Source organism: Sinocyclocheilus grahami, unplaced genomic scaffold (genome assembly GCF_001515645.1).
Source record: "Sinocyclocheilus grahami isolate Dianchi unplaced genomic scaffold, SAMN03320097.WGS_v1.1 scaffold122.1, whole genome shotgun sequence".
Classification (NCBI taxonomy): Eukaryota; Metazoa; Chordata; class Actinopteri; order Cypriniformes; family Cyprinidae; genus Sinocyclocheilus; species Sinocyclocheilus grahami.
In genome coordinates this window covers 631026-649886 of record NW_015505301.1, presented here as the reverse complement: position 1 = coordinate 649886, position 18861 = coordinate 631026, and the positions used below count along the sequence as shown (strand labels likewise).

Sequence of the window (18861 nt, the reverse complement as noted above, 5' to 3'; positions counted from 1 at the left end):
TTCCCCATGAAATTATCTTTGTGGATGAGGCTGGTTTCAACCTGACCAAAAGAAGGAGAAGGGGGAGGAACCTAATTGGCCATTGGGCAATTGTAAATGTCCCTGGTCAGCGCAGAGGGAATGTCACTATATGTGCAGCCATCAGCCAACGAGGGGTACTCCTCCATCATGCCATTCTAGGACCCTATAACACTATGCTCCTCCTTGCTTTCCTTGATGGTCTAAGAGAACATATGTTCCAGCTGGACCTCAGGGAACCAGCACAGCCAGAGTAGCCTCATTACATTGTTGTTTGGGATAATGTCAGCTTCCATCGCACTGCTCTGGTTCGTGACTGGTTTAGTCTTTTGTGTTCATGTGAAAAGTTTTTTGAGGGGGAGAACCACAAGCAACATAACTTACCAGTTTTGGATATATTGTTTTGAATGTATTGCACCAGTGTGTAATACTATGTTATAGTGTGTGTGTTTTTGAAAGCTTGTGTGTGATGTCAGAGGGAAAAGTTAGTTTTTTTAGCAAGAGTGAATGGTTTTGAGTGTAGAGCTTCATTTTGACCTGAAAATAGGATGTTTGGGGAATTGGGCGAGACGTTATGGATTTGTGTTAACTGTTTTGAGAATACGAGGCATAGTTTCAAGAAATGTATTTAAGCAATCGAATAAAAACTGTAACAGGCGCAAGAATAGGCATTTTTTATTTAAAACACGGTGTTTGCATCGCGAGCAATGTAGCCAATCACAGACATATCAGTTGATTTCTGCAGCACAATGGCCAATCAGAGGTATTTAAGTTAGAATCCACTCACCGCTCAAAAGCACTGCTGAATATTGCATGCTCACGAATCATCTTATATAACACACGAATTGTAGACATTGTGAAAGATTAATTGTGCTTATATTCATTGTGTTATAACAGAGCTTTATGAGATCGCGATGAACTGAGTTGCCAGCTTTTTAGTGATATAAGCAGGGCCGAATTTACCTCTTTTCGTGACATAGGTAAAACAAATTTTTGGGCCCCCCTTCCATATTAATATAATAGGCCTAATAGGCTATTACCACCCAAGCAAACAAAAATATCTCTTAATCAGTGAAACCATTACAATATTGTCTATCGCAATAAGCGTTTGCGTTCAGTCAATAAAAATCGAATGTAGTTCTTAATTTGTTTGAGAACTGAGAAAGACCATTCCATTAATAGGCGCGGCGACGTGGCCACATAACCAATTCGGGAGTGCATTATTTCTCTAATAATTTTAATGGCCTAGAGTCACAATCACACATCAATTGTTCAGATGATTTGTTTAAAGATATTTAACATGTTTCTGTCCTGAAATCTCGTGTGTGTTGAACTAGCTAATTTTTTTACGCACCTCATCCCAAACCTTCCGTTGCAAATTCCAAAACATCATTTTAGAGCTAATAACAGAGGCTTGAGCCATTGATATGCAGGCAAACGCAGTTACTAATGCAGTCTAACGCAGGTATTAGAGAGAGAGAGAGCGAGAGAGAGAAAGATTAAGGTATATTGTAAATACCTGCGTCTGTGCGTCTCTCAGCAGTATTCAGCAGCAGCATCTACTAAAAGCGAATCTTTAAAGGGGTCATAGGATGCACATTTTCCACAAGTTGATATGATTCTTTAGGGTCTTAATGAAAAGTCTGAAACATAGTTTGGTTAAAATTTCTCAATGGTAGTGTAAAAAACACCTTTTTAACCCTGTCAAAAACAGCTCTTTTCAGATCAAGCCGTTTTTGTAGCATTTTCCTTTAAATGGTAAGACACCAGTCCAGTCTGTGCTGAAACGCTACTGTCAAATCAAACTATCGTGGGAGGGGCCTGTTTTTGTGATGTCACACAGACAGGCATCTGAGATCGGCTCGATTTGAGAAAGGGGAAAACATTTAACACAATTAAAAAAAAAAATACTGGGTGGATTTCTATCATTATAGGGTGGTTGTGTACACACACTGCCAACACACATTTCAGTTCAAACGACTTGTAAAAGTGCATGTAGCATCCTATGACCCCTTTAAGTTGAACTGCTTCAAGAACCTCGCTACTGAGAAATGTCATGTAGCTTTTCAGCTGCGAAACTATTTTATTGATAAATTCGTGGGGCAGTGCTGAAGTTTCTGTCTGCGTCTCTGCATGTGTGCGCGAGTGCATGTCTGTACTGTGTGTGTGTCTGTGAGAGAGAATGGGAGAAAGAAAGCGTGATTTCCGCTGGAAAGACATGGAAATTGTTTTTCATTTTACCCTATTGTTTGTTATATTTATTTGCTCAATGTCTTCTGGGGTTTTGGTTCTTTTACTGTTGTAGACATCCCACAGTATAACAGAAATATTATATATCTCTTCATTGTGTTTGGGCCCACCCTGGACGAGCGAGCATAGGCACGTGCCTAGAATGCCTATGCGTAAATCCGGCCCTGGATATAAGGAGTGCTGTTTGCTGGAATTCTGCCATGCCAAACCATGCACGCAGCAGCCTGTGCTTGCTTTTCTGTTACAGTGATTTGTGAACGTTGATGCGTAGCCTAAATAACAAATATTTTAATGGGAACGTTATGCTGTGATGTTGTGGAACTTACGAGATGTTACAGAGCAAAAAAATCTATATAGGTTACTTTTATGCACGCAGGAGCGGGACAAAACATGAATGTTGCGGGTAGGAGCGGGACCAGATAAGATATATGTATGCAGGAACAGGACTGAAAAATCCATCCCGCGCAGGTGTCTCGTTAAGAGCACCAGTGCTACCAAGTGTTAAAAAAAAAAAAAAAGGTTAATTTCAAGCCATGATTTAGCTACAATAGCTGGAATACCCCGGTAAATAGGCCTACCATTTGAAGTTTGGTGTCAGCAGGATTTTTGTTTAGCAAGTATGTATTAAATCGATCAAAACCAACATAAATAGATTTATGTTACAAAAGATTTATGAATTTAAATCTTAAAAGAACAGCATTTAAGAATCCTAAAAAAAGGTTCCACAAAAATATTAAGCAACTGTTGTCAACCCTGATAATAATGAGAAGAATATTTTTGAGCAACAAATCAGTATATTAGTATGATTACTGAAGGATCATGTGACACAAAGACTTGAGTAATGGCTGCTAAAAATTTAGCTTTGCATAACAGGAATAAATCACATTGTTAAAATATATCAAAATAATAATATTTCACAACATTATTCTTTTTACTCAGCTTAAGAGACTTCATAAACATTTTCTTTCAAAAACATTTTAAAAACTCTCACCAACCCCAAACTTTGGAATTGTAGTATTTTATGGCCTAACAGTCAGTCAAGAGAAATGGTGAGAAATTACATTTTTATAGTCTTTAAACAGGACTCAGGTGCCTCAGTGTGTGTGGGACTGTTCTATATATAGAGTCTGATGGTTCACTGCATGTGTTAAAGAATATGAGTGAGTCAGTAAGTGTGAGTCTGTCGCTAAATGAGTCAAGTGAGTCATTTTGTGTGTGTGAGAGAGTGACTCATTCAGTTTGTGAGTCGTTATCCTGCATTTGTCACCCACCGCTGTGTGTGTGTGTTACCTGTCAGAAGTGTGTGTCATTCGAAGCAGAAGAGTGTTGAAGAGCCCTGTCAGTTCTCTCTGTAGCCGGTGACTGAGGTGGGCCTGGAGCTTGTCCGCTTCCCCCTGTGACTGGATCCGTGTGTGGGTCTGCGCTTCACCACTCAGCAACAAGTTCAGCAGGGTGTGTGACTCCTACACACACAAACACACAGGTACTTAATGCGATCTGTCAATTACGGCTCTCGAATACCTCCAGATTCAGCTGAACACAATTTGATTACACCAACCTCATCCTCGTCTGTCATAGGAATGACACTACAAACAGCAGCTTTATTACAAATTACTCAGTCAGCATCACTAGAAATCAAATCCCTTCATATTTATTTAGATACAAATTTACACAACAATTTATTAAAAGTTTAACAAAAATTAAAATTTCAAGGCCCTATGAAATACGTATTTTTTCTCTTTCACATTTAGTTTTATTTTTACCAAATTCTGTTTTTCCATTAATTTTCTGGATTCCATTTTAATATTTCTTTTCCAATACTGTGTTTTGCATTTACATTTTTCTGATAATAATTTAAAATTCTGATAAATATTTTTTCTGGTAAATATTCCTTAAAACTTATGTTTTAATAATCTTTTATTAGTAGTAGTAGTACTATCATTACATTAAGTAATATATTTATGTCACAGTTTCTTCAAGTTAAACCCAACTTTTTTTTTGATGGGATGCTGTGAAGACCTTTAAGTTTCTTTGTTTATATGATATGACAATAGTTTTTCTCAAAAGAAATGGTAAAATGCTCATGAAGTAACTCAAAGCAGTTCTAGAGATTATGTGTTCATGTACTCATATATTTAAGACGGCAGATCCTGAAAACACGGCGAGCGTCATTAGAGTTTCAGTGTGTGTAGTAAAAGAAACCGTGTGTCTGCACCATTCATTCACACAGAGACACAGAACATGCAGGATTATATTTAAATGGTATTTTGTGTCTTAATAGTCACAGACACAGTCCATATTGCATTTTGATTTAAGTGTACTGACCTACTTTTGATTTATTCATCCAAAATTTGACAAACTCCATGACTTTCTGCGATACACAGTAAATTCTATTTTTATGACTGGATTCAACGATTCCATCCACATTTTCCACACTTGGAAATCATAGGGCCCTACATAGGGTTCTCTAGTCGATTGCTAAGATGTTCTAGTTGCTAGGACGGACACAAGGTGATTTCTATGCCATTTTAAATGGCTGCTATGGCATTGCAATGATGTTGTGGGTGGTTGCATTGGCATGTGGTTTCTCAGTTCAGTGTTTTTCTAGTTGTATATACTATTGCCTTTATTTTTTGCCATTTTTACGGTTCCTAATATTGTTTTGGGAGTCTCCTACAATAGGATTACATGCTCGCAAAGTTTTCTCAAAATATGCATTTAATATCACCCCATTTTCCAGGGATTCTCAAACGATTCGTTCGAAGCAGTTCTAAGATTCAGTCTCTCTAAACCCCTCCTTTCCGTGAGCCTGCTCTGCTCTGATTGGTCAGATGGCCTAGTCTGTTGTGATTGGTCTATGGCATACAACGCGTGTCGGATACGATACGCCTATTTCACTAGTTATGTATTTTGAATGCTCTATAGAAAATATAAACATTATTATTTATCATACTTACAGGTTGTGATTCAGTGGAGCAGGTGGTCCAAATAACGCGTGTCGGATACGATACGCCTATTTCACTAGTTATGTATTTTGAATGCTCTATAGAAAATATAAACATTATTATTCATCATACTTACAGGTTGTGATTCAGTGGAGCAGGTGGTCCAAATAAACAGGATACTGATCCATCTTTCAACAGCAAGCGTTTTGTGAATCCCGCGTTGAACTCGCGTTGAGATTAGAGAAGCAGTCGTCAGTAGAATGACGTGTTTGTGGGCGGGGTCAAGACGGGATCAAACGTAGAACATAGGCGCGCATTATGCAAATGTGTTACCCCGTGACGTGTAGCCATCACGGAAGCATGATTCGAATTAATAACGACTCGTTTTAGCTGTACAGAGTCGATTCTTTATTTTGGGAGACAATAACTTTATTTATCGTGCACTTTCAGCTTTACAATTTTGCAGATTGTTTACATTCACATAGAGCTACATTACACACTGCATGAAAGGCAATAATGGAAATGGCAAAATAGGGGCACTTTCATATTTTGAACTGGCTTTTGTTATATTTTCAGTGTTTATTATAATTTTAGTAATTTTATGTGATGGCCATTTTTCCACTTTTTGTCAGTTCGTTGTTTAATATTTCTATTTAGCTTTAATTTATTTTAATTTCTGTTTATGTTATCTTAGTACTTCAACTTTATTTTGGTTAGCTGACAAAGCAACATTTCTAAATTTCATTTAAGTTTTTTCAAGTCTTTCCATCTAATATTTTTATTATATTTCAATTAACAAAAATTATTTGAATAGTTTTAGTTATGAATATCAGCATTTCCAGGTGGTTGCTAGAACATTCGAAAGTAATAGTATACTCCTCCTCATTAAGCTGCACGATTTGAGCAATCATTCATGTCCGAAGCTCTAATGATGCAGGATGGATTACATTTTAAAATTTGGTGCAAAAAAATATTAATAACCATGTGCTTGCTTTAGCAGGCACCATTAAAAAAAAAGTGCCGGTTTCATTTAGACAGCACAGATGTTTGAGAAACACTCCAGCGACTGTGTATGCTCTCTGCATTTCACCACCTCCCCCACCAGGCGTTTCATCAAACCCAGCGTTCTCTGTCAGGTTTGTTTGCATATATACACATTAATGTGAGGTAAGGCAGGAAGAGACTTAAGAAATAAAGCCATTCATCCCCAGTGTGAGAAACAAAAACAATGACTGCTGATGAACGGCTCTCCGTTACAAGCGTTAATATGAAATTAATGTATTTGTATTGCTCCTCAGTGTGATTTATTTCAGCTTTTCTTAATAAATACAGCACACTGTGAGGTGCATCTGAGGCAGGAGGGCAAACTAATTTAATTACCAAGGTACAATATGTCTCTTTATTGTTTTACGAGGTCTCCAAAGTAATCTCAGAGAAATGCAGGCGCTCATCCATAACAGATTCAAGACAGCTGTGGTTTATTCAGGAATACCTGGTTTAGGAGTAATTCTAAGAGCCATTTTAGGTCCTGGTGGTCCAGTTCAGACTGGTTCTGCTTGAAGAAGGTGTTGAGGAATGACACAATGTCCACCAAGAGCCTCTCATCTTGACGGCAAGCTGGACGTACCATCAGAAATCTGTCAGATTAATAAAAACAGTTTACTTTATTATTCAAATGTTTGGGGTTGGTAAGATTTTTAATGATTCTGAGAGAAGTCTCTTACCAAGGCTGTACTATTTATTTGATTAAAAATACATTAAAACAGCTATACTGAGAAATATTGCTACAATATGCATCATTTTCTATATATTTCTCAATGTTCAAAGGGTCAAAATATGTGTCTTATTTTGTAAGTGTGTATTGTTTTTTTAAATGGTTATTACCAAATACTTATTTCACTTTAGACTGTGTGCATTCTCTGGTTAAACACATGCACAATTTATTGCAATGCAGTGTTTTATACTACCTTTGTGCTCCCAGTTCAGACTGGTTCTGCTTGAAGAAGGTGTTGAGGAATGACACAATGTCCACCAAGAGCCTCTCATCTTGACGGCAAGCTGGACGTACCATCAGAAATCTGTCAGATTAATAAAAACAGTTTACTTTATTATTCAAATGTTTGGGGTTGGTAAGATTTTTAATGATTCTGAGAGAAGTCTCTTACCAAGGCTGTACTATTTATTTGATTAAAAATACATTAAAACAGCTATACTGAGAAATATTGCTACAATATGCATCATTTTCTATATATTTCTCAATGTTCAAAGGGTCAAAATATGTGTCTTATTTTGTAAGTGTGTATTGTTTTTTTTAAATGGTTATTACAAAATACTTATTTCACTTTAGACTGTGTGCATTCTCTGGTTAAACACATGCACAATTTATTGCACTGCAGTGTTTTATACTACCTTTATGCTACTAAGATTTTTTTTTTTTATATATATATATATATTAAATGTCATATGCTCACCAGGTTGCATGTATTTGATCAAAAAGGCTGATTTAAAAAAAAAATCATTACAGTTTAAAATAACTTTTCTATTTATTTAAAATGTAATTTATTCCTGTGATGGGAAAGCTTAATTTTCAGCTGCCTTTACTCCAGTCTTCAGTGTCACACAATCCTTCAAAAATCATTCAAATATGCTGTTTTGGTGCTCAAGAAACATAAAATATGATCAGTTGTGCAGAAACCATGATACATTTTTTTCAGGATTCTTTGATATATAGAAAGTTCAAAAGAACAGCATTTATTTGAAAGAGAAGTCTTTTGTAACATTATAAATGTCTTTACTGTCACTTTTGATCAATTTAATGTATCTTTGCTGAACAAAATAATTAATTTCTTTCAGAAAAAAAAAAATATCCGACCTGAAACTTTTGAACAGTACTATATATAGTCGTAGCACAAGGTTTATTTTGCCAAAGATAAAACATTGTTCCGCTTCGTGTCTGAATGTGTCAGCTTATTCATTGTTTAGCACTGTGATATGCTGGTGCACTCCATCAAGCTCATACAAAGTCATGCCTGGTGATCACAAATCACAAATCTGGAGGTGCAGGAAAACAAATCAATAGATCAACACACAGAGAGCTTACCTCTCTACAGCGTTGTGCCAGCTCAGGGTTTGCAGGATGTTCTTGTTGCTCTGGGCGGTGGATTTGAGTGCAAGGCGGTCTGCGAGGAGGTACAGGTGCATCCTGGTCATGGCGAAGGTCACAGTGCTGTGGGAGCTCGCATCCCGTACCTTGTGAACACAGTCATGTAACCCGGACTTTAAGTTGCTTATTCTTAAGACCACCACCTGAGATTCAGACAGCACCAGTTCACCATGAAACCTTAGAAATAAAAAATTAGGGTTAAAGAGGTGTAGCGAGAAAACATTAAGACATTCAGAACTCCAGAATGAATTTGTCTGATTCCTCCTTGTTATTTATTTTATTTTTTTTTAGTTTTACACAGATGGTCACCATGAACTGTTGATGTATTGCAAGAGTTACACAAAGATTCTTCAAAATAAATAAATAAAAGTTTCCTTCCACAGATAAATAACATCATACAGGTTTGGGATGACAGTAAATTCATTTTTTCATGTATTTCTTTAAGGAGGCCAGACAGGTTTACTGCCAGCAGATCTGTAATCATTTTAATCTTGGTAACAAAACAACAGCTGCTGCGTATTAAAATGACGTTTATCCTAAAACATAAATTGTACATTGCTAAAGTTTCAGAACTGTTCAACAATGAAAGCGATTTGTCTCAACTCTTAAGATGATCCAGATCGACTACCCAAAACTTCTAATGCTCAATACAATTTTAGTGCTTAAAAACAAATAAATAAAATATTTTCAAAATGTCACTTATTAAAATGCGTTAGCTAACATTAACAATGAGCAATATATTTTTAAAGCATTTATTAATCATTGTTAATATTAGTCAGTAAAATATAATTGTTCACTGTTTGTTCAAATTGCATTAATTGAACAAATGCAACTTTTGATTTTAAAATGTATTCGTAAATGTTGAATTTATTATGTTGACAATGACATATTAATGTATGCTGTAATATTAACTAATGCTAACAGATGAAACCTTATTGTAAAGTAGGCCTGGGCGATAAAACTGTATCGATATTTATCGACGGTACACCATCATCGATAACGATAGAAAAAAATGTTCAATATATCGCACAATAGTTTCACGCTTTTTTCATTTAAAGGCGCGTGTTATGAGTGACAAGTAGAGAGCCAACAGAACACACAAACACACGCTGAAATGAGTGCCATGCCTGCCTGCGATGAGGAGACTGTGAATCAAAAAAAGGAATATTAGTCAAATTTTTTTTTTAATTCGCATTCAAATGAAAAAACGGTATATTTGATTTTTAGGTGTGCGTCAGGGAGCCTTATCAGCGGTGCACGAGATGCGGTGAGGATGATGTTGTTGCATTTTAATGTTTTTGTTAGTCTATATCCAGTTGAAACCACAAGATGCACCGCTGCTGCATTTCCCATTCGAAATATTAGAGAACTATAGAAGCTCAATGTGGAGAAGATATTGGTTAGGTTAAAACCGAAACCAAGCCATTCACACAGAACGGATATTCGACGCATTCTTGAGACACACAACTATGATTGCTGCACTCGCGTCTCGCACAAGAGTTGAATAGAAAGCCATGTAAAGTTAAAAGATATTAGTCGAAAAAAATTTTTTAATTCGCATTCAAATGAAAAAACGGTATATTTGATTTTTAGGTGTGCGTCAGGGAGCCTTATCAGCGGTGCACGAGATGCGGTGAGGATGATGTTGTTGCATTTTAATGTTTTTGTTAGTCTATATCCAGTTGAAACCACAAGATGCACCGCTGCTGCATTTCCCATTCGAAATATTAGAGAACTATAGAAGCTCAATGTGGAGAAGATATTGGTTAGGTTAAAACCGAAACCAAGCCATTCACACAGAACGGATATTCGACGCATTCTTGAGACACACAACTATGATTGCTGCACTCGCGTCTCGCACAAGAGTTGAATAGAAAGCCATGTAAAGTTAAAAGAGGTTCAACTTTTAAAAAACATGTCTTGAGAATTTGTGGGGGTTTTATTCCATTCCACTGCGTCTCATATGTTTTTACATGCAATGTGATCGGCGCTTTGGGTATTTGTATTAAGCTATGCATATATACATGATGCTGTTTTGTTCATTATTTTTTATGCAATTTACGAAATCATATTTGATTTATAAATATTCATTTAGACAGTATGTACTTTTTTATAGACAGCCGTTATTTTCATTGCATTGAATAAACCGTTTAATGAGGTGCATTATTTTGCTCATTGTGGAGGTCCTGGAGAAAGGAGATATTTGTTTACATTTTATTTTATTTGTTATTTTGTTTGTTAAGACTAAAATAAAGTTGTTGTTTGTCTTAATAAATTGGGTAAATTAAAAATACAGTGGTTAAATTTAAACCTTTTTTCTACTGCTCTGTAGAAAAGGTTATAAAAAATTGTCAATAATTATCGATACCGAACGTTATGAAACATTATATTGTGATAATTTTTTTAGTTATTTCGCCCAGCCCTATTGTAAAGTGTTACAAATTAAATTGCATTTTCAAAATCTCTGAAAACCCAAATCCAACTTACTCGGGTACATCACTCCTAAAACCCCTCAGATGCTCTAGTAGTCCATCAATCCCAGAATGCCATGCTGTGTTCCAGGTGATCTGCAGTGCTTCCCAGGCAGGCTTCAGACTCAGCAGGTCGGAGTATGGAGGAAGAACTGAACAGTAGGGACTCACTGCATGGTGTGAAGGAGCTTGAAACGGTAGATTATACCTGTGAGAAATTATGAGATAACACATTTTGTACACAATTAATCTGTCAAATAATAGTTAAATCACCATTTCATTTACCTATGACAACTCTGAAAGTAAGGTTATGGTGAAATTAAACGGCTAGAATGTTATAATGGATGTGATTTACCTCCGTATAATGGCAGCAGGCAGTGAAAAGGAAGACAGGCCTGTGTCTGGGCCAGCTTTATCAGTCCTGAACATGGTGTGAAGGAGCTTGAAACGGTAGATTATACCTGTGAGAAATTGTGAGATAACACATTTTGTACACAATTAATCTGTCAAATAATAGTTAAATCACCATTTCATTTACCTATGACAACTCTGAAAGTAAGGTTATGGTGAAATTAAACGGCTAGAATGTCATAATGGATGTGATTTACCTCCGTATAATGGCAGCAGGCAGTGAAAAGGAAGACAGGCCTGTGTCTGGGCCAGCTTTATCAGTCCTGATCAGGAAACAAAGATGTTGAAATGTAACGTGAGCCAAAGCATTCTGGTTTTTATGTGTTTCTGTCTATACAGTGAAAGTCATTACAGTCCAAAACAACAATGGACCCGACTTAATTACATTTTTGGGTGAAGTATACATTTAAGGGAGCAGTTCACCAAAAATGAAGATTTCCTTACATTTACTCACTCTCAGGCCATCTAAGATGTAGATGAGGTTGCTTCATCATCAGAACAGATTTGGAAAAATTGAGCATTACACCACTTGCTCACCAATGAATGCAGTGAATGGGTGCCATCAGAATGAGAGTCCAAACAGCTGATAAAAATGTTGCAATCACAACGTCTTGTGAAGTGAAAAGCTGCATGCTTGTAAGAAACAAATCCATCATTAAGACATTTAACAAACCGTTGCAAGTCCTTTTTCTAGAGAAAAAGTCATCTAGTCCTAATCAGGAGAGAAATATGCACAGATCAAGCACCATTTACAGGTGACAATAGCCTAAAACAGTACTAAACAAACATGTCCGATTTGGATTACGGATTAAAGAAACGACAGTTTAAAGTTAAAACACCTTAATGATGAATTTGTTTCTTGCTAACATACAGTTTTTTACTTCACAAGACAGTAATTGATGGACTGGAGTCGTGTGTTACTTGTGAATTATTGTGATGTTGTAATCAGCTGTTTGAACTCTCATTCTGACGGCACCCATTCACTGCAGAAGATCCATTGGTGTGCAAGTGATGTAATGATAAACGTCTCCAAATCTGTTCCGATAAAGCAACCTCATCTACATCTTGGACAGCCTACGGTTGAGTACATTTTCAGCTAATTTTACATTTTTGGGTAAACTATTCTTTTAAGTTAAAGAAAACACTTATTAATAATTATAAGAAGGTCATCAATTAGGGTTTTGTTTACTGACAGGGTTGAATGTAACTGGGTGCAGATATTTTACATATAGACACATAGATTGTACAACAAAGAAAACATACCAAACATCCATTCTTGCTATTTCATCAAACAGCAGAATGCACATCAAGGCGGCAGCCTCACTCACATCACCCTGCTTCTCCTTTATCAACAGAGAAGCTTAAAAAGATGCAACAAAAGAAGTAAAATTATCAGGAGAGCAATCATATAAATGTACAAAGGTGTCAAAGCAGGAATCGTACAGTATATATACACATTAAAAATGGTTAATTGTGGTGCAGTAGCTTGAAGGGCTACATGCCGAGAGCAAGGTAAAAAAAAAACATGAAAACAAACCTATAACAGGGAAAGCAACAACTCATCAATTATATTTTGTTAAAGCAAAACAAAACAAAAAGGGCTTGAGCCAGAATTTTTTTTTTACATCACCATACTCTGGACGATCACAAACACTCAGCAACAGCATACTGGTGAGCTCTTCACTTGAAAATGCTTGTAAATGTCAGAACATGTGGGGTAGGGCTGTGCAAATAATCAAATGCGATTTTAATGTGCATCTTGTCAGTAAAGCCGGTTCTGTGATTAGTAGTAAATCTCCAGCACGTCCATCTGAAAGCACGTGCTGGAGATTTACTATTAATCACAGAACCGGCTTTACTGACGAGATACGCATGAAAATTATCTGCAATTCGATTATCTGCACAGCCCTAATGTGGGGCATAGGGATGGGTATCGTTAAGGTTTTAACGGTACTACTACTCTTAACGAAATGATACTGCTTATCGATTCGGTATTTTGTTTATATATATATATATATATATATATATATATATATATATATATGACAAATTAAGAGCTGAATTAACGTTGCTTTATATTCTTAAGACAATATATTGACACATCGGATTTTCTCCCAACTGTTCTCCTCCACCTAAGACATAAACTGTATTTAAGTAAATACTCTCCAAGCCGGTCATTTTGACATATTTTTGTGTATATTTGATCGTTTGGACATGCACCCGAAGCTCAAAGTGTAATTTGTTTGTCCGTTTTGGAGCGTGCCGCACGCACACACTTCAGCCTGAGGAACAGCATCTCTTGTGCGAATTGTGCTTTCAACATTTTATTATCAAACATGTCCCGCAATTTAGCAACAGTAAAGACGGCATCTTACAACAATCACCGACTGAGCTGATTCTGACGTTAAGTTTGGGTTTTAGGGAGGAACGAATGCGCACCGCTGTGAAGGGAAAGAAGTTGCGCAATACGAAACTCAGCTAGTTTTTAATAGCTTTACCTCATGTCTTCTTTTGTATAATCCTTAGAAGCCATAATCGAAATAAAAAAAATAAAATCAGCTTAATAAAACAGCCACAGGCCTAAAGTGTAAGCAGATGTTTGAATGTTTAGTTCTCTCTTCTATCATAATTAAACGGGGCTTTCATGTTGCGCCTGCTGAAGCTCCTCTGCGTGGGTGCGATCTCGCTTCTGAATTGCGAATAGCAAAAATGCATAATAGACAAATGTTTGAAAAACAGCTGGCGACTCTGGTGAGATAGAATTTGCAAGATAATGTATATATAGCAATAATACATGTATGTGTGTTTTATTAATTTCTCCAGTACCAATAACAAAACCGTTAACGTCAGAACTTATCGATACTCCGGTCTTTCATAATTTAGCCACGGGACTGATTAAATACCGAGTTTCGGTACCCATCCCCAGTGGGGCATGCATAAAAATTACATTTGCCATTTGTGCAATGTTCTAGACTAGAGAACTGGAAGGAGAGTGGCAACAGCTCTGCATTTTCAGCAGTAAATATAAAAATAAACAAAGTGTGCAATTACAAGCAGCAGTTAAAGGGATAGTTCACCCAAAAATGAAAATTACCCAATGATTTACTTACCCTCAAGCCATCTCAGGTGTATATTACTTTCTTCTTTCAGATGAATACAATCAGAGTTATGTTAAAAAATGTCCTGGCTCTTCCAAGCTTTATAATGGCAGTGAATAGTGGTCGAGATTTTGAAGCCAAAATTCTTTTTAACATCCATCATAAAAATGACTCCACATGGATCTGGGGACATTTCTTAATATAACTCTGATTGTATTTATCTGAAATAATAAAGTCATATACACCTAGGATGGCTTTAGGGTGAGCAAATCATGGGGTAATTTTCATTTTTGGGTGAACTATTCCTTTGCCAAACACACCAGTAGATTTAGCAGACACAGTAGATCTGTGATGTCACAACATGTAATCAGTTTTGTTTGTTTGTTTGTTTGAAAGGCTAGAAGATATGTTGCATATATCTATTGATCTATTAACTTCATACTTTGCTTAAACACTTAGGGCATGGTGGGAATGACGTTTTGTTTTAAAAATTGCCATTGAGTTGTTTGCATGTGTTGAAATGGCTATGAAATTCAAATATCCAATTACTCATATTTATGAGTTTTGATGTACAGGTGGTCTAAGCTAATATTTGTAAAAGATTGCAGACCTTGAAACCATGGCAATTAAGCCTTCACAAGCATATGGAGAGAAAAATCATGACTTTATTATCCAAAATTATGCAATGTTCAGCTAGTTTAATGACATTTTGCTAGTTTAATAACACCGATGCTGTCACCAGTAAGACATAATGGCAATTACATCTACCAAGTATCAGTTTAATAAGAAAATGAATTAAACATGTTCTCACTTCCTGTTTAAGTTATAATACATGCCATCAAATGCTGAAAATTCCTTTTTGCCATTAAAATAATAAATTACATTATAGAATATGTTCAAATAGAACACTTATTTTAAACTGTAATAATATTACGGTATTCTTTAAACAAATGCAGCCTTGGTGAGCGTAAGAGACTTCTTAAAAAACTTATTTTTTTTAAACTTACCAATGTCAAAAATTTTAACATTAGTGACCGCGCTACTGAATTATGAACTGTTGGTGGCACTAGAGGGACTGAGAGAATGACCCAAAATTGGCACTATGAATATTGAAAGCCTTCCCAATCATTATACCAAAGTGGCTGACATAAACAAAAATCCAAGAGAATGAAAAATAATAAGAAAACTAACAGTTACAAAAGGTGCATACAAAACTTTGGTGCTTGGGACTAATTATCTACGGTAAATTGAATGAATTAATGTTGGAGGGATGTTTTGCGGGCCGTACCTCTGAGCAGCATGATGAGAAGAGACGTCTGCTGAGCCAGACTGTGACGCAGAGAGGGGTCTGCAAACACCAGCTTCCTCAGCATGCATATGCTGGGCTCCAACAAGCAATCCATGCTCTACATAATGAATAAAAACCTGAATTCAAAACCTTCTACTGTCAATAGATCCCGTAGATAAGGCACAAGACATGAGTTGCAAAGGCCTGGGCTTCTTGGAAGCACTGAATAAAATAAAGTGAGATAATTAAAGAAGTTTTAATAATCATCAGAAGAACTTTCACACTCCGTTAAACCAAGGGAAAACCACATCCGCGATAAACTACTGAAGTGCTAAGTTGTTTAGAAAGGTGCCACTGGTGCTGCCTTGCTAGTGGTAAAAGTCATAACAAGTCATCATGATTGAGTCTAGAAGTGTTTACACAGTCAACAAAATTCTGACCACAGTCATACCATTCACAGTAAGACCATAACGCCACAAAAACTTAGATAGCCTCAAAGCCAAAGCAAGTAGTCAAAACAAACAGCCAAAGCAAAGTCACAATTGACATTAACAGCACTAACTAGGCGTGGCAATTGGAGGCGACATATCGGATTCTGCTCGTGGCATAATTGCCAGATATTTCGGTGCATAATTTTCGCTAATTAGTCACATTAGCAGGCCGGAATACTCAACAAAGCTGGCAGCTTTCAGCCTAGGGATGTACAGATCATGCAATAGATGTGAATTAATACTGACTCACTCTTGACTGACACCATTAACTGGAGCATCATGCCCAGGAACCAGTTTCCTGAATTCATTCAAGATAAAAAGCGCACGAAACAAAAGAGAATGTGAGGTTTACCGCCACACTGTTGTTGACACACTCCGTGATGAAAGATATGAGCATGTCTGATAAACCCAAGGCCTTCAGCACAGCATGCATTGATAAATCTGTAAAGAACATAATGAAATTTGTTTCTAGCACGTTGAAATACGTTATCTGCTTTATCTATTTATGTTTCAGAGATTAAAACTATTGCTTCAAAACACTTCAAATTGGTCTGTGAGTTGTTTTGAGAAAAATGGAGCTTTGAAAATCTGATGTAAAAGACAACAGTCCATTAATGCGGGTGGTTGGATGCGCCATTGTTAATATTCCATTTTAGATTTTGTTAATATTTTAAAATTAGACTTTATTTTTTTTATTTTTGGTTATCATTTTTAGTTAAATCTTTTATAAGTTTTCATCATTTTCATTTTTTTAAGCATGTTTATTTAGTTTTAGTTATGTTCAACTTAAACTAAACAAAAATGTGAAATGCTGCATTGGCAACTAGATGAAATAAAACTTCAGTTAATGTTTATTTTATTTTATAAAATAAGTATTTTATTTTTATTTTATTTCATGAAATAAAAAGTATGGATTCCTCACCTTGCAGAACAATAGTCAGCTGTTCAGCCGCAGATCTCCGCAAAACTAGATCTACCGTTTCTGACGTGAGAATATTGTACAACTTATTTACAGACTCCACCTGTTTAAAAAAAAAAAAAAAAAAAAAAAAAAATAAAAATATTTTATTGAGTAAGCTAATAGCCTAATCTTTTATTATCCTCACAGTGCGTCAGTAATGCGGTGATGCGCTTTGAAATTATTGTGGGGCAAATTAATTGTAACTTAATAAAAGTAATAATATAATAATAAGTAATAATAATAATAATGTAACGGGCCTAAATTAATTGGAAATGCCAAATCCCCTTAATATTGCCGATATTTAATGCTTTAGACTATCTCTGGCTATAGTCTACACATGATCAAAATGAGTAAATTACCTTTAAAACTAATGTTACGCTTCAAATAAAGATTGTATTACATTCCACTAGGTGGCGATGTATTTCATGTATCATTGTATCAGTCGATCGAAAATTTTTAAAACTTTTTTACAAACCCCCCCTGTTTAAAAAAAAAAAAAAAAAAAAAACAGAGCATTAACCAAAGCTTGTTTCAACACCTCCAAGAATAAAGTAGCATTTTTTTCACATGATGTCAATGCCAGTAATGGTTCTTCACCAACAACTACTCAATACAACACTAGAGTGCATTATTAATACACAGCTGAGTGAGGGCAGTGATTTACCTTCACATATGACTTGTCTGAATTGCTCAACTTGATGTCCACACTTTTATTAAGAACATAGAGATCTGGTAAACATGACAGTGTGGAGCTGTCCAGGGTTGGTCTGGCTCCACCAGCGCTGGTCAGGTGTGGCAGGAGATGTTGGACTGCTGTATTCCTCACACTAAAAGTTGCAAACAGATCCAAAATATTTACAGAATTTGGGAAGAAGGTATTAAGCCTAAAGTCCAAGCTGATCTTTTATATACAATAAAAGTGAATGCTGATCACGACTGTCTAGCAATATTTTCTGTGAATAACAACTTTTCTTTTCAGTCTGTTAAAAAGTAGTAAAATTTAGCTTTTTTTTTTTTTTAAAGTACTTATTACTAAAATAATATATTTTACATTTAATATATTTATTTCATGTTTTCGGACACTAAACTGCATGTCAGCTGCAATTAAATGAGAACGTATTATAGACTAAATTTACTTTAAATTAGGGCTGCACGATAAATCGCATGCGATATTTAACGCGCATCTTGTCAGTAAAGCCATTCTGTAATCAGCGGTAAATCTCCATCACGTGCGGGCTTTCACATTGAGCAGCATTAACAAGATACGCATTAAATATCGCATGTGATTTATCGTGCAGCCCTACTTTAAATGCAATTAGCTGAACTTTAGAGAGCTTTGTTGACCCACTTATGTAGTAAATTTTTATATAAAATTTCATAATTACTTCTATTGTCGTAAAAAAAAAAAATTTGTGTAAAAATAAGTGTAATGCGGAATGTACTGACAAGCATTTACGGTAAACTAAAATATAACTTAGTGTCATTTTGTCATTATTGATTTTGATTATTTTGATTTGATTATTCTATCATTCCAACTAGGGATGCACCGATACCGATATCGGTATCGGGCACGATACTGGTGTCCTGTACTCGTACTCGTTAAAATGCCCCGATACCAAACGCCGATACCACACAGCATGTGATAAGCGCCATATTCAAACAAAGAAACACCGACAACAGAACAACAGACAGCAGAAAGGAGTTAAGGATGTCTACTACGAAGTATATGTATGCAGTGAATATAATGTTAAACATTCAGTATTAA

The 18861-nt window shown here is 35.9% G+C and overlaps 1 protein-coding gene across 1 annotated transcript in view; it reads right to left on the bottom strand.

The window, feature by feature from the left end:
* The window catches only part of LOC107589960 (rotatin), a 76430-nt gene that overhangs the window by 39955 nt on the left and 17614 nt on the right, over positions 1–18861 (bottom strand). Inside the window, exons 18-27 of the mRNA XM_016278551.1 lie at positions 17761–17923; positions 17058–17157; positions 16488–16576; positions 15645–15762; positions 12522–12618; positions 11456–11521; positions 10864–11055; positions 8314–8553; positions 6706–6850; positions 3559–3731 (exon numbers count right to left, since the gene is read on the bottom strand). Coding sequence (XP_016134037.1) covers positions 3559–3731; positions 6706–6850; positions 8314–8553; positions 10864–11055; positions 11456–11521; positions 12522–12618; positions 15645–15762; positions 16488–16576; positions 17058–17157; positions 17761–17923 — 1383 coding nt within the window. The remainder of the gene's footprint in view (positions 1–3558; positions 3732–6705; positions 6851–8313; positions 8554–10863; positions 11056–11455; positions 11522–12521; positions 12619–15644; positions 15763–16487; positions 16577–17057; positions 17158–17760; positions 17924–18861) is intronic.